This window comes from Labrus bergylta, chromosome 14 (genome assembly GCF_963930695.1).
Source record: "Labrus bergylta chromosome 14, fLabBer1.1, whole genome shotgun sequence".
Classification (NCBI taxonomy): domain Eukaryota; kingdom Metazoa; phylum Chordata; class Actinopteri; order Labriformes; family Labridae; genus Labrus; species Labrus bergylta.
Window position 1 is genome coordinate 11,149,968 of NC_089208.1, and position 13,465 is coordinate 11,163,432.

Consider the following 13,465-nt stretch of genomic DNA (forward strand, 5'->3'; position numbering starts at 1 on the left):
GTTAAAATAAAATAAAAAAATAAAAAACATCTAGTATTTTTACCAATCGTAGAATCCAGTATTCTTCTCCGTGTTGTGAACTTGTCACTAACTGAAAAGTTATGTAAGAATAGAGAAATTGGTTCATGGCAAACAGTGACGAAATGTCCAACTTATTTTTAACTTTTGAGTAACTCTTCAACTGCTCAGACCTCAGAGCGGTCACAGAGGAATATTATTTCTTATCTTACTTCCCTTGTAATACGTTTTACATGAAATCTGAGTCACCATTGGGATTAGACGTCTATAGCAGAGGCGGTTAGGAGAGATTGTCAAGCTATCATCCTCCTGAGCTGCTGCTGAGGCTGACAGGCTGTAGGTGTGACTGTATAGCCTTTGGATGACAGAGCTTTGTTCAATGCTGTCAAAGTGATTGTTTTTGTAGCTTAGGCTGTGCTATAAGTGTCAGGATGAGCCTTCTATTGATGTAGATGTGTTACTGAAGGTTTTGTGTGTATGGGTAACAAATCTGCAATATCTAGCATGTTTGGATTATATCCTAATAACTATTTCTACATCTTGAACCGTTAGTGTTCTTCTATGCCAGCAGTGATTTGTAATTTGATTGGACAAATATGCAAACTGTCTCCATGGATCAGGGGAAGAATAAAACTTATTGCAGGGGTTATTGCAATTTATTATGTATCACTTCATTTGTGACTTTCGAAAGGCAGAAATTAACTCGAGGTCATCGTAGGAAAGCGTGTCTGTCTGATGAACAAGAACTTGATCCCACAGAAATACGTCAAACATTGCTTGGCCTGGTTTTTAGAGAGAGCAGACTAACTATGTTGTCAAATATTAGTCAGGCAGCAACAATGTGGACATAAATGCTGAGGAGGAACACTAGATGTGAGACTGATAATGATGATGATACCCACTTGTCCCTCTTATCTTGAGATTTCATGGGTCACTCTCTGTTTCGTGCCTTTCTGTTTTTACTCCATATTGCGTCAAAAACACCCTCTACTTCCTCTGCAGATCGCAGCACAAAGAGGACAAGAGGACAGACGGTGGTCCCCACACAGATTCCTCAGCCGGGCACAAATTAAAACGTTTGATCTGAACTCTGAAGCTGTTTGTTTGGCCACTCTAAATGGAGCTATTGTATGCAAATATCGCGCCCAGAAGCATATGACCTCTCTAGTGCAGGGCAGTGGCTAGTGTGAGAGAAATCATTAGCAATGCAAAGTCATGGTGCTCTGATACTCTTGTTCACATTGACGTCCGGATTGAGAAAAAAAAATCTGGCAAAGTTAATGTTTCTGGATGTGTTTCATTCCAAACTACAGCTGAAGGTAAGTCTAATTAGAAATGAATGGAGTTTGTTGTTTGTTTGTCTTCTTTGATTTTGGGTTTATTGATGTTGTTGTTGTTGTTTCTCTTAACTTTGCTCTAACGAGTTTCCTAAGCAAAGGATTGGCAGTCAGACAAACTGTGGTATAAGTAAAATGTTTCATCCTAAATATATTGCCTCTTCCAATGGTAATACATTTGAAGTCACTCAGTCGAAAGTGTCTTAAGATTTACAGCTGGTCATAATGAAAATGTAAAGTTAATATTCTCTGAGTCATCAGATGTTTCTTTTTAATGCCCAAAAGGACAATTTTGGACTTCACATTCTTTTTCCCAGCTCAAACTTAGAGAGTTTAACCCCAGAGTCAACAGTTAGTTTGGGTGTTTGGTTTAGGTGCCACTCTGAAATCTCCACCATGGCTACTGGTGAAAGCATGTCACATGACACATGGTGCCAGACTTCAGTGTTTCACTCTTAAGAGGCCTGCCAGCTGCAGGGAGGTGGCAGAGAGGCTCTCTTCTTCTCCTGATTCACATCCATGCCAAACAAGCGGGTCAACATTGTCCTCCAAGCTGCCTCCTATGCCTCTTACACCTCCAGCTGAGCCGGGTAACAACTCTGACATTTACACTAGACTGGAAATCCAAACAGGCTGGGGACAGACAAACAATACATATCATCAGAGCAGAGGAGATGGAACATTAAGGATGACTAATACATTAAATCTGAACTTTACAAAACTATAATCTTTGTGGGAATATGAGAAAGTATAAAAACCTTAAATGGAGATTAATCTTTACTCAAGTATCCAAAGCGCTCTAACATGAACTCACTATGCTTTTAAAAAATTGTATTGCACATGATTGAGGAAATTGACTTGATCTTTTATCTTTCATACTTTCATAGAAGAAGGTGAGTATATTTCTGTTGTCCATTTATTTATTAAGCATCTAATTAAAGTAAGAATACAATTAAAAAATAAAGAAATGTGTATGATCACTGATCTTTCATTTATTTTTCATTTATTTAAAAGTTGTTTCAGGAGTTCCCTCTGCACAGAATTTACAAGCATATAAAACATGCTTCTGATTTGTAATTTTTCTGTGAGAAGTTTCGATGGTAGTTATTAGTGCAGAGCTGCACATATAGTTTGGCGGTTATCAGGACCTTGGACCTAATCTTGATAATCTTTTATCAGAGTGCACTATCAGCTGTAACCTGTTTATCTATTTATTTATTTATTTAAATGGTGCGTCATGGATTTTTCTGCTCCGGAAGAAAAAGAAAAAGTTGGATTTTGCTGAAGTTTTAAATGAATGATAGATCGTGCCTCTTTGATATTTTTCATCATGAGGACAATTTAATTTCACAAATGTTTAAAGAAAGACATAAAGTAATTGTAAAAAAAAAGACAGTGATCAAATACACCTATTTATAAAGAATAATAACCTTTATCAATGTGGCACTTTTCTTTATCATGTTATTAAGTGTTTCACAAACAGCAGAAAATAAATTACGACACAAGAAAATAAAAAACAGGTAGTTACAATTCAAGTAGAGAAAATCAGAATAAAAGCAGGTCAACACAGAAAGAAATGGCAATTAAAATTAGAATGTTTTATGAAGAGATGTAAAAGCAGAGAGAGATTAACCCTAAAAAGGATTTCATCATCTAGGTCGTTCTGGAGTTTGAAAACTGGGATTGCAAAAGCCTGATAGCCCAAAGTCTTCTAACAGGCTCTGGGTGCCAGTACACCCTGATCGGTTCATCTGAGGGTGCGCCGCGGCTCATAGGAGTTAAAATGTCATATGTATTAATACCATTTTAAAATCAATAGATTTGAAAAACTGCATAATCTGTTACCTTTCCTTATTATAGCCTGTGTTGCATTACGTGTTTTAAGGTACTTAAAAATGTTCTCTCTGATGTGCTTTTTGCATCTTCTCCATCAGACCCGGAACCAAAGATGAACTGGGCATCATTTTATGCTGTCATCAGCGGTGTGAACAGACACTCCACAGGAATCGGTCGCATCTGGCTCTCCGTCCTCTTCATTTTCAGAATACTGGTGCTGGTGGTGGCAGCAGAGAGTGTGTGGGGTGACGAGAAGTCCGGCTTCACCTGCAACACCCAGCAGCCAGGATGCAACAGTGTCTGCTATGACCACTTCTTCCCCATCTCCCACATCCGCCTGTGGGCCCTCCAGCTCATTCTGGTCTCCACTCCGGCCCTGCTGGTTGCCATGCATGTGGCCCACCGGCGCCATGTCGACAAAAGGCTCTACAAACTGTCAGGCCGGACCAACCCCAAAGACCTGGAGCAGATAAAGACCCAGAAGATGAAAATCACAGGAGCTTTGTGGTGGACATACGTCATCAGTCTGGTGTTCCGCTTGGTTTTTGAAGTCACCTTTATGTATTTGTTTTATATGATCTACCCCGGGTACAAGATGATCCGGCTGGTGAAGTGTGACTCGTACCCCTGTCCAAACACAGTGGACTGCTTCGTGTCAAGGCCCACAGAGAAGACGGTCTTCACCGTGTTCATGCTGGCCGTCTCAGGGGTCTGTATTCTGCTCAACATTGCAGAGGTGGTCTTCTTGGTGGGGAAGGCCTGCAGTAAGCATCTGAACAATGCAGGTGACTCGACTATAGGGGCTTGGATCCAACAAAAACTCTGCTTGTATTAACAAAAAGCCAAGATTGAATACCTGCAAGAAGGAACATAAAAGTGACCTTAGGTCCTGGCTAACAGCCATTAATGTTACCATGATGTAAGGTGCAAATATAAAAGTGTACAGCATTATTGGTTTATGATCCAATTTATTTTTGGTTGATGATCACCTTGGCTGGGGGAAGTAGTCAGACAACAAGTTTCAGACACTCTTGCAATACATAAAGGGTTCTATCAGACTAGACATAATGCTTCAGTGATTTTCTACAGAAATAGCAAAAAACTACAACTGCACAAAAAAACTACAGCAGCGCTTTCTACTGACATGATGCAATAAATGGATTTTAGAAAACCAGAACACATTTAATGAAACACTATTTCAACTGAGAACATAGTTCGTAAGACAATATGGTGACACTTTTTAATTTATAACATTTTTTAAATATAATTTAGTTAGTTATTATAGGATCTTGAGAAAACTTGATAATCATAGAAAACATCTTGAGTAGACATCAGGTGTGACATGAACATGTATGTATAGATGGAGTCTTTGAGTGACTACTGTTGTGACTGATATAAGCTGAAAATATCAAACAATGATAACATCACAAGTCTTTACTTCTAACATTTAAATGGGCACCTTATGAGTATAGCAGCAGGCTGAAACAGAAACATTTCAGTCAAGCTTTCTCTCTTTCTCTAACTTTTTACAAAAGTATTAATTGCATTAATGGCTTTTTATGACACCTGTATTTTAGGCTTCAATGTTATGGACTCATTTTTACTTTTGGTCTTATATTATTCACATCAAACTTGAAAATCAGCCCGAGCTGAACTTAAAAGACTGTGGTTTTCCGTATTTTCTTCAGCTTATTATTCAATTTTAAACTGAGATGTTACATTTGATGAATGTCAGATCACAAAATGTTTGTTTAATAGTCTTTATTTATTTTGATCCACAAGAGAACTTGAATTGCAAACTTGTTTCCCCTCAATTGTTACTGAGGCTTAACATGTTATTTAAATTATTTTGATTTTGCTGGATATATTGTACACAGCAGAATAAAATCTCCAGAGTCTGTGCTTTTGTGAAATCTTTACTAGAATTTATCAACTTTACAAAAACAAAAGGTTTAAACTACTAGCTGAAACGTGTGACATATCTGTGACTTTTTAAATTGTCTAACATGTATTGAGTGTAATACCTTAAATCACCAGACAGCAACACTTTTCTGCAGTGAGAAATGACACGGTGCCACTGTGTGATTCTTCTCAGCTGTCAGCAGTGGGATTGGGAGAAAAACAAAATAATGTGAATGAAGTTTACACTTTTAGTGTCAGCACGTTTAGCAGACAGCATCTCGGAGCCTTGATGCCATCTGTGAGGAAATGTCTCAACATGATTAAGTTCTCCTTCTGAAGGCCAGAGAACAGAGTTGTGGGTTATCAATAGCCTCCCCACCTAAAGGGTCAGTGTGTGGGTGACAATGGTTGACCCTAAAGACAGCTGAACCTGTGACCGAGCATAAGGGTATTTATCTTTTTATGGAAGGCATCAACAAACACCATCTAGAGAGCTCAGATTGACAGGAAGCTTATTGACAGCACTGGACCAACACAAATATATCCACTCTGTTATTCCTGTCTGTGATCAGTATTGGTGAGGTCATGTCATTAGTAAGTATGACAACCAGTATTAAACAGAGGACAGAGAAACAACATACTAAAGAAGGACAAGTGGACATGAAGGGACAAGAGAGATCAGTGCATGATGTCTCATTCAAGTGAGTTATTGCACATGATGCATATATTAATCATGAAAGATCTGTTTTACTGGCATAATAAATGCACCAATGTCCCCTCCCCGCCTGCAGTTGTTTTTGGAGCCCATATGTTCTAAAAGATGTTTTTTGTTTAACACACACATGGTTTGTTGTAAGGGTCAAAATAATCCTCTTAAGAAGAGTCAGCTTAACTTTTGAACTATTTAGAGCTCATCTTGTCTGATGATATGCAAGGCGAGAAAAAACTGAGGTATATAAAAAATAAAATCCATATTGTATACTGTACAATGGTATGTGCCATTATTTAATATAGCTCTATGAAGCAGTGTAAGCAACTGGAAAATATTGATGTATTACTCCCTTTTCTATACATGGACATTGTGTCAGAAAATACCAGTTCACATGGAGACCAACGCTATAAAGCCTTAAGTTGTGAATTTTGCCATCTTTTTCTTTAGGTGCCTTTTTTGGACCACAGGCTGGATATACATTGCTAAACCCCTTTCTGTTTGACTGGTGTCAATGTTAAAAGACTTTTCAATCATTAGGCAGCCACGCCCTTTTGTCAGTTATATCGAGGGTGTAAGGCTCAACAAGACGATTGTACTTAATATAAGGTGACATAAGACAAGCGATTGAAAAGATGAATCAAAAATATTATTAATATATTAAATCAGCAGGACTGTTTTTGCAGTAATGACATTAAATAATTTTGCAGATTCCTTAACTCTTCCCTTAAAGCTCCTGTGAGGAGTTTTTAATTGGCTATGAAGCAGACTGAAAATAATGGTGATGTTTTTTTATGACCTAAAAAGGCAAACAGGACTATCAACTATAAAACTATCTATCTGTATAGAGTTGTTTTAATTGCCTCTTACCACAGCTAGGGGGTAGGTGTCAGACAGGAGGATTTACAGTTCACTGGAGAATATGTTTGACACTACTAACACATCTACAGGACGAGATCAGCAAATTGATAGGACAAATGACTTTGAAGGGGCGCCAAAAATCATCAGACCCAAAGTTCCTCAAAGGGGCTTTAAGACACACTTGAAGTCTACATCGCTTCTTATATATGGTCAGTGAAAGTGTAACACAACAAAATGTCTACGCTTGTATATTTTGGATGGAATATTACAAGTTAATTGTAACAACAGCTGTCAAATAAATGTTTTATTATCATCTAAAAAATGCTCAAATTAAGGAATACAGTAGCAGAAATTAAAAACAATCAAGCAAAGTAGAAGATTAGAAAAATAAGACTATATAAAGTAGAGAAATGCGCTTCAGTAGATACACACAAAGAATAAAGACCTTCATACAACACAGTGTGAAGAACAGCATCAAGTTTATAGATCTCTCTCCGTATGTAGTCCCACCACTAATCGATGGTCGTCGAACATACTTACTAAGACTCTCCGGAGTCTGACGTTTCTACACACACACCCAAGGGTCAGATCGCCCCTTAGAGTGACAACAAGGCCACTCCCTTCACTGTGATTTATATTTAGAGCACACTGACATGTAAGACTAACCTGCATCCTCACTGGACTCTTTAGCTGCCACTCACGTTGAACAGAAACACCTCTTTAGCGAGCAGCTTCATACTTCTCTTCATGTGGGAATGTGTTAAGAACAGATAGAAGTGAGGCTTCGGTTGGGTTGTTGAACACTGGGCATTGATCAGGTCAGAGTGGGAGGGCAGCAGGCGGGATCACAGAGTGAAAAAGTTTTCTCTTGGCTCTGCAGTTCCCTCAGTGTTTGAGAAGAACATGGCCCCTGTGTGAACTGAAGAGGCGCAAACGTCAATGACTCTGGAGCTGCACTGCTGAAGGAGATGAACATTATCAGGTAGGTCTCTCTTAATGTAATATACTGGCTTATGATGAAAAGACCTAGTGCAGATTTCAAGTTAGTTTGGCATACAGTATCTTTTTTGAATGTGTAATTTAAGAATAAATAAGGGTGTGTTCTGTGTATTCATACTAAAGCTACTACTGTGCAAATAGTGTTTTCCTATCTTTAAAAGCATTTCTTAAGTATTCCCAACAGGTGCTCAGATCCACAGTCTGTACTCCCTGAGCCATCATTTCTAAAGGACAAGTTCAACTATTTTTAAAGAACATTTTTGCTATGTTGTATGCAGTAGGCCCTGAAAGTTAAACTAGACACCTAATTCTGGACCCCGGCAGCTCTGGTGGGTACTGTGTCACAAGATCTATGCTGGCGCTGAAAGTCTCCCCAGCCTGCTCCAGGGCTTTCTTTCACACACAGTCAGCAGTGTCCTGGCCCGTTTTTCCAGCAGACACTGAGTAGGACACAACCTTCTGATAACAAACAGTTAATTCATGATCAATCAGAGACTCTTTGGCTGATTCTACACTGGGGTTTTTTGGTGTACAGTAGTAGTCTTTGGTTTGTATGTCTCTGGAAACTGTGTCAAAAGAAAATGAATGTCATGAGAAAGTTTTGACCTTATCTATTCATTGATCACAGTGGAAATGACGAGAACATTAATTGAATTAGAACAACGTTAACGATCATACTTGCCTCTACAATCAGTATCAAATATTAAATTTTATATGCCAGAATATACCTTAATAAAATCTGAATCAGGTTGACACAGTGATACATTAAATGACTACATGTGATGACAAAGTGATATTTTCTATTGACGCACCTGCAGAATCTCATTACCTGTTTCTGCAGGTCCCCTTACCTCTACATTTTTTAAGGTTGTACAGCTAACTATTGCACCTTTTGTGTCCTCCTCACAGCTCTATGAGCAATCTTTTCATAAAAGACAAAAGAAAAAAATATTGCAAACCAGCTATGCTAGATATGTTGGGCCAAACAACAAACAAACAAAATTAGCGACTAGTAAGCGGACAGTGCAAAAAGAATCAAGAAACTGTATTTCACTTTGTAGTTGGATGAGACCGAAACGAAAGGTGAGGAGTGATAATAATATACAGACTATGAGTAAATAGTCAACATTAGCTTACAGGTTTCCGAGAGTGGCCAAAACATTTTAAACAGTAATGTTGAATGGATAAATTCATGCATTCATTTCTTTTATTTTGTTTTATTGTAGTTGATCGGAAACATGCAGACTGAAGCCAACATTCATTAGAAATGATGCAATAAAAGTACATGTACAGGGGCGCTGGTGGCACAGTGGAGGCAGTGGTCCTCCGGGCGGGCGGCCTGGGTTCGAGTCCTGTCTGTGACTCCTTTGCTGCAAGTCATTCCCTACTCTCTCTACCTGATTTCCGACTCTATCCACTGTCCTATTTCTCCATTAAAGGCACAAAAAGCCCCAAATCCTAGACCAAATTTGTTTTATAACTACATTCTGCCATGCAACGTTATGTAACTGAACATATAATTGTCTCTTATGAAGCTCTTACATTAACACTTCACTTTTTCTTCTTCTTACAGCCATCTGTCCTGGTTTTTTCGATAAAAAAAAAGAGGGTACATTCGTGTGAGCCAGTATGGGGGACTGGAACTTGTTGGGGAAGCTGCTGGAAAGCGCCCAGGAACACTCTACTGTTGTGGGCAAAGTCTGGCTCACGGTGCTGTTTATCTTCCGCATCCTGGTGCTGGGAACGGCCGCTGAGAAGGTTTGGGGCGACGAGTTGTCGGGTTTCACTTGTGACACCAAGCAGCCCGGCTGTCAGAACGTCTGCTACGACAAGACCTTTCCCATTTCTCACATCCGCTTCTGGGTGATGCAGATCATCTTTGTCTCCACACCAACCCTCATTTATTTGGGCCACATCCTTCATCTGGTCCGCATGGAGGAGAAGCAGGGTCAGAAAGAGAAGGATCTGGCACTCATGCAGAGTGAAAAGCATCAGCAGTTACTTGGACCCAAGGCCAAGAAAGCGCCAATCAAAGACAACCAGGGCCATGTGCGTTTGAAAGGCGCACTCCTGCGAACCTACGTCTTCAACATTGTTTTCAAGACCCTGTTTGAAGTGGCATTTATCGTAGCTCAGTACTTCCTATACGGTTTTGAGCTCAAGCCTATGTACACCTGTGATCGCTGGCCTTGTCCTAATGTGGTGAACTGCTACATCTCCAGACCTACAGAGAAGACGGTCTTCATCCTCTTCATGCTTGCTGTGGCCTGCATCTCCCTGCTGCTCAACCTTGTGGAAATGTACCATTTGGGTTTCACAAAGTGCCATCAAGGCCTCCGTTACCGACGGTCCCAGGCTGCTCTTGAATCTCCAAAGGCCCTCACTGAGACAGTCATGCCCTTCGTTCCAAGCTATAACTACTTTGCTGGACATCCTGCAGTGCCTGAACCTTTCCCTACAGACCCAAAGTACAGCATGGCCGAGCCGAACTCTGCTTACAGCCCCTACAATAGCAAAGTGGTTTACAAGCAGAACAGAGACAACATGGCTGTGGAGAGGAAAGGTAAAGCAGAGGGAGATGATGTGAGGAAAACTCCCCTGGTGTTTGAGATGCCTGCTGAAAATCAGCGTCGAAACAGTCAGTCAAGCAAGCACAGCAATAACAAGAGCAGGCTGGATGACCTGAAGATCTAAAGACCTTATCAAGGAAGGAAGGAACAACAAGAGTATCTATAAAGAAATTTGCCGGCGGTAATGAAAGAAAAAGAAAAAAATGTTGAATAGATCTAAAACAGATTGCATTTGAGGTTAATTTAGGTGATATTTTGCAATGAACAGGGACAGATTTGAAAACGAAGAACGACTTCAAATGAAGAACTATTTGTCAAACTGTTCGACTAACGTTTAGCTAACGGGACTTTTTTTTTTTTACGAGAGGTTGTTAAAAATAAGCTTTTACAGAACAGCTTGGACATTGTTATTTTTTGTAGCACACCACAACTTTAGACGGCATGTTTAAATATGGTGATTTACACCTGCCAAAAGGTGTGCTGATATAATGAACTTTTATATTTGTAACTGGAAAGAAAGCGGAAAACTTGAGAATTGTTTTGTTTACAAGCAATTTACTTAAACTTGAACTGTGAGATGTACGCCAGGATGTCAAATTTAAAGCGAGAAACCTTTTGTTGGATATATTTTCTGTGGTCCAGTTTTTGTTTTTTTTGCCATGTTGTTGTTTGTTGAAAATGTGAAGCATGTAGAAAAAAATGACTTATATATTTCCCAGATACGGGTGAGTTTTTCAATAAAGAATTGCTTTAATCAATTATCAAAATAAATAAATATCTGATTATGTTCTACAAAGAGTGGACACCTCGACATACACAAGACTCAAATTATAATACTTTCAAATGTGCGATTTGATGAACCAGATAGGTTAGGTGTGTTCTGTTGATAACTTTGAAATCAATAGGTGTTTTATAGCTATTACAGAGATGTGAGTTATTCACTTGGCTCATTCATGCGTTTGACTCTTCTCAGAAGGTATTTTTCTCTGAGTTCATTTGTGTTTAGTTCATTCTAAAGATCAAAATAATCTCACCTTCAATGACAAAAAAATATATTTTTCAACTGAACAAGACAGAACAAATATCTGTTCACTTGATTTCCATTTTTTCCGAAAGAAATATAAGAGTAATAGTGAGCTGAACTGATGTGATCCTGGATCCGTGTTTATGGATCGGCATGATTGGATCTGTGTTTCTGTGTGTTTTCCGAAATGTTATTGTGTTTTGAGAAATTCTGCGTTTTGACCCTCAGGGACGTGGCATGAAAGGGTGCAAAACATCAGCACAGGGTGTGTTGAAAGGATCCCTTTGTTTTCTTCTATACCTGTGAAAAAGATGAAATTCTGATTATTGATATGAAATAAAGCTGCTCAAACAACATCTGAATTTAATGACGTTATATTGTCATGAATAGAGTTCTTTGTGTCTGCAGCTTACATCAGCACAGTGTGAAGTGTATTAATGCGGTCGTGGTACTTTTTGTCAGAAGCTAAAGTGAAGTATAGATGGACCCATTTCCAAAACACATACCATCACATACTGGTGAGAGCTATGCTTCAAAGACTTCCTCACTGCTGCTAAAAATAGCACTTGTGCACACTTGGAGAGGCACTGTGGGTGAAAAGGGGGGTTGGGGGGACAACAAGTTTCTTCTCCTGTCCTTGCAACAAAACATTTTGACTGACAATGTACCCCTAATAAAGACTAAGGGGCAAGCTGTGCGTCAAATAATGAAGCAGCACTAATATTTGGGAGGATGACCTCTTAAAATAGCTTTTAGAGGGTTCTGACAAATTAAAGAGCGAGAACATGACAACATGACAACAAAAGCACAGTGTCTTCTGTCCTATCAGTACTAACAACTGCAATTGTTCATTCATTCTTACTTCTTTGCTGTGAATGATGAAGCTTTGTCTAGCTGAGACATTTTAAATTTCAAAGTGCCCTCAGCATTTTATTTTGCAGTTTATTTATTTTTTTCTATCCCCATGTTGGGTTAACCAAGGCCAGTGCCATGTAGAATAAAGATCAACGCGATGAATGGTAGCAGACAGCGAGTACATTTTGTGACAAACTGAGTCCATTGGCATCCATTAATGTGGATCTTGAAAAGAGCTTTCAAACTTTTGGAGCAGGCTGATCTTGCCTGACAGGACAGGGCGAAATGAACAGGTGAAAGGGGTTAAGGTTATGAACTCTGGGTTACAACCATATGCAACTAAATCTCCGCACCAGAATAGTATGAGTGATACGCATGAGACCATCCGTCACCGAGTCAAGCTGCTGCCCATTAATCTGACAGACAGAGTGCACACTTTAGGACGAGTCAACGAGGAGATACTGAACTGTTAATGATGATTTACTGTGGGCCTACACCAAGGTCTATATGGTCCCTGTTTGTTGCCATTTTTGGTTGGTGCTGTGTCGCCAGTGAGTGGTAGGACTGTAACTGTCAATCATACAGCCTGCTTTCAGGTCAAAATATGACCCACATAATGGTGAGCAGTGAACTATAGAATAATAAATCAAGATTTGTAGTTCTCTTTCGCTAAGACATTCAAACTTAAAGGTAGCACCAATATTGTAGATGTTCTGATTACAGGCTGCACAAATTAATTACAAGAACATTTTTACTTCTAGTCATCAAAAAAAAAAAATTTCTAATGGATGTATATCCTTCTACTATACAATTAAGGTATTATATCTATGGGACACTTCACAGTTTTTGTTGACAACATGGAACATGCCATTGAGTGTAGATATTTATTGTTTGTGGTTGGAGGGGATGTCAGCTGTTGTGAGGCGCAAAAAATATACAGACCTGTGGGTAAAGTCTGCAGCCATTTTCACAACAATCAACACTCTCAAGTGTCCAGAGCTGAGCTAGAGATGATTGTACATGCTTTTGTTTGATCAAGGCTTGATTATTGTAATTCTCTGTTTGCATGTCAGTGTCACATCCGTGAGCTGCTTACAAGTGGACCAAAATGCTGCCGTTGACAAAATCATCTAGAGGGTCTCATGTCACACCTGTCCTTATGTCTTAACACTGGCTCCCCATCAGTTTCAGAACTCAGTTTAAAGCTCTTGTTATTGTGTTTAGAGCCTTGTATGGTCAAGCCCCCGCTTAAATCACTGAGCTGCTGGGGCCACATAACACCAGCGGGTCCCTGAGGTCCTTTGACCGAGACTTTGCATTTGATGTTGTGGCACTGCTACCAGCAGGGCCTTAC

The 13,465-nt window shown here is 39.4% G+C and overlaps 2 protein-coding genes across 3 annotated transcripts; both read left to right on the forward strand.

The window, feature by feature from the left end:
* Nucleotides 1–1,177: 1,177 nt before the first annotated feature.
* On the forward strand, nt 1,178–5,091 carry gjb1a (gap junction protein beta 1a). 2 transcript variants are annotated; one of them, XM_020630298.2, is made up of 2 exons: nt 1,178–1,337; nt 3,290–5,091. In XM_020630298.2, exon 2 carries the CDS (start codon nt 3,304–3,306, stop codon nt 4,024–4,026), a length of 723 nt encoding a protein of 240 aa, XP_020485954.1. In that variant the 5' UTR covers nt 1,178–1,337; nt 3,290–3,303; the 3' UTR covers nt 4,027–5,091. The 2 variants fall into 2 exon arrangements, with proteins under 2 accessions (XP_020485954.1, XP_020485953.1); XM_020630297.3 differs by lacking the exon at nt 1,178–1,337 and adding an exon at nt 1,358–1,945.
* A 2,250-nt stretch (nt 5,092–7,341) lies between these two features.
* Nucleotides 7,342–10,960, forward strand: gja2 (gap junction protein, alpha 2). The gene is made up of 2 exons (XM_065962792.1): nt 7,342–7,645; nt 9,236–10,960. The coding sequence occupies exon 2, from the start codon at nt 9,292–9,294 to the stop codon at nt 10,354–10,356; it is 1,065 nt and encodes a 354-aa protein (XP_065818864.1). The 5' UTR covers nt 7,342–7,645; nt 9,236–9,291; the 3' UTR covers nt 10,357–10,960.
* Nucleotides 10,961–13,465: the final 2,505 nt, after the last annotated feature.

What these genes read in the sequence shown, in the direction of transcription:
- gjb1a (XM_020630297.3), top strand. Translation starts at nt 1,777, where the DNA reads ATGACACATGGTGCCAGACTTCAGTGTTTCACTCTTAAGAGGCCTGCC. An exon ending in TACACCTCCAGCTGAGCCGG is followed by an intron (nt 1,946 to 3,289) that starts GTAACAACTCTG and finishes CTTCTCCATCAG; the next exon opens with ACCCGGAACCAAAGATGAAC.
- gja2 (XM_065962792.1), top strand. Translation starts at nt 9,292, where the DNA reads ATGGGGGACTGGAACTTGTTGGGGAAGCTGCTGGAAAGCGCCCAGGAA.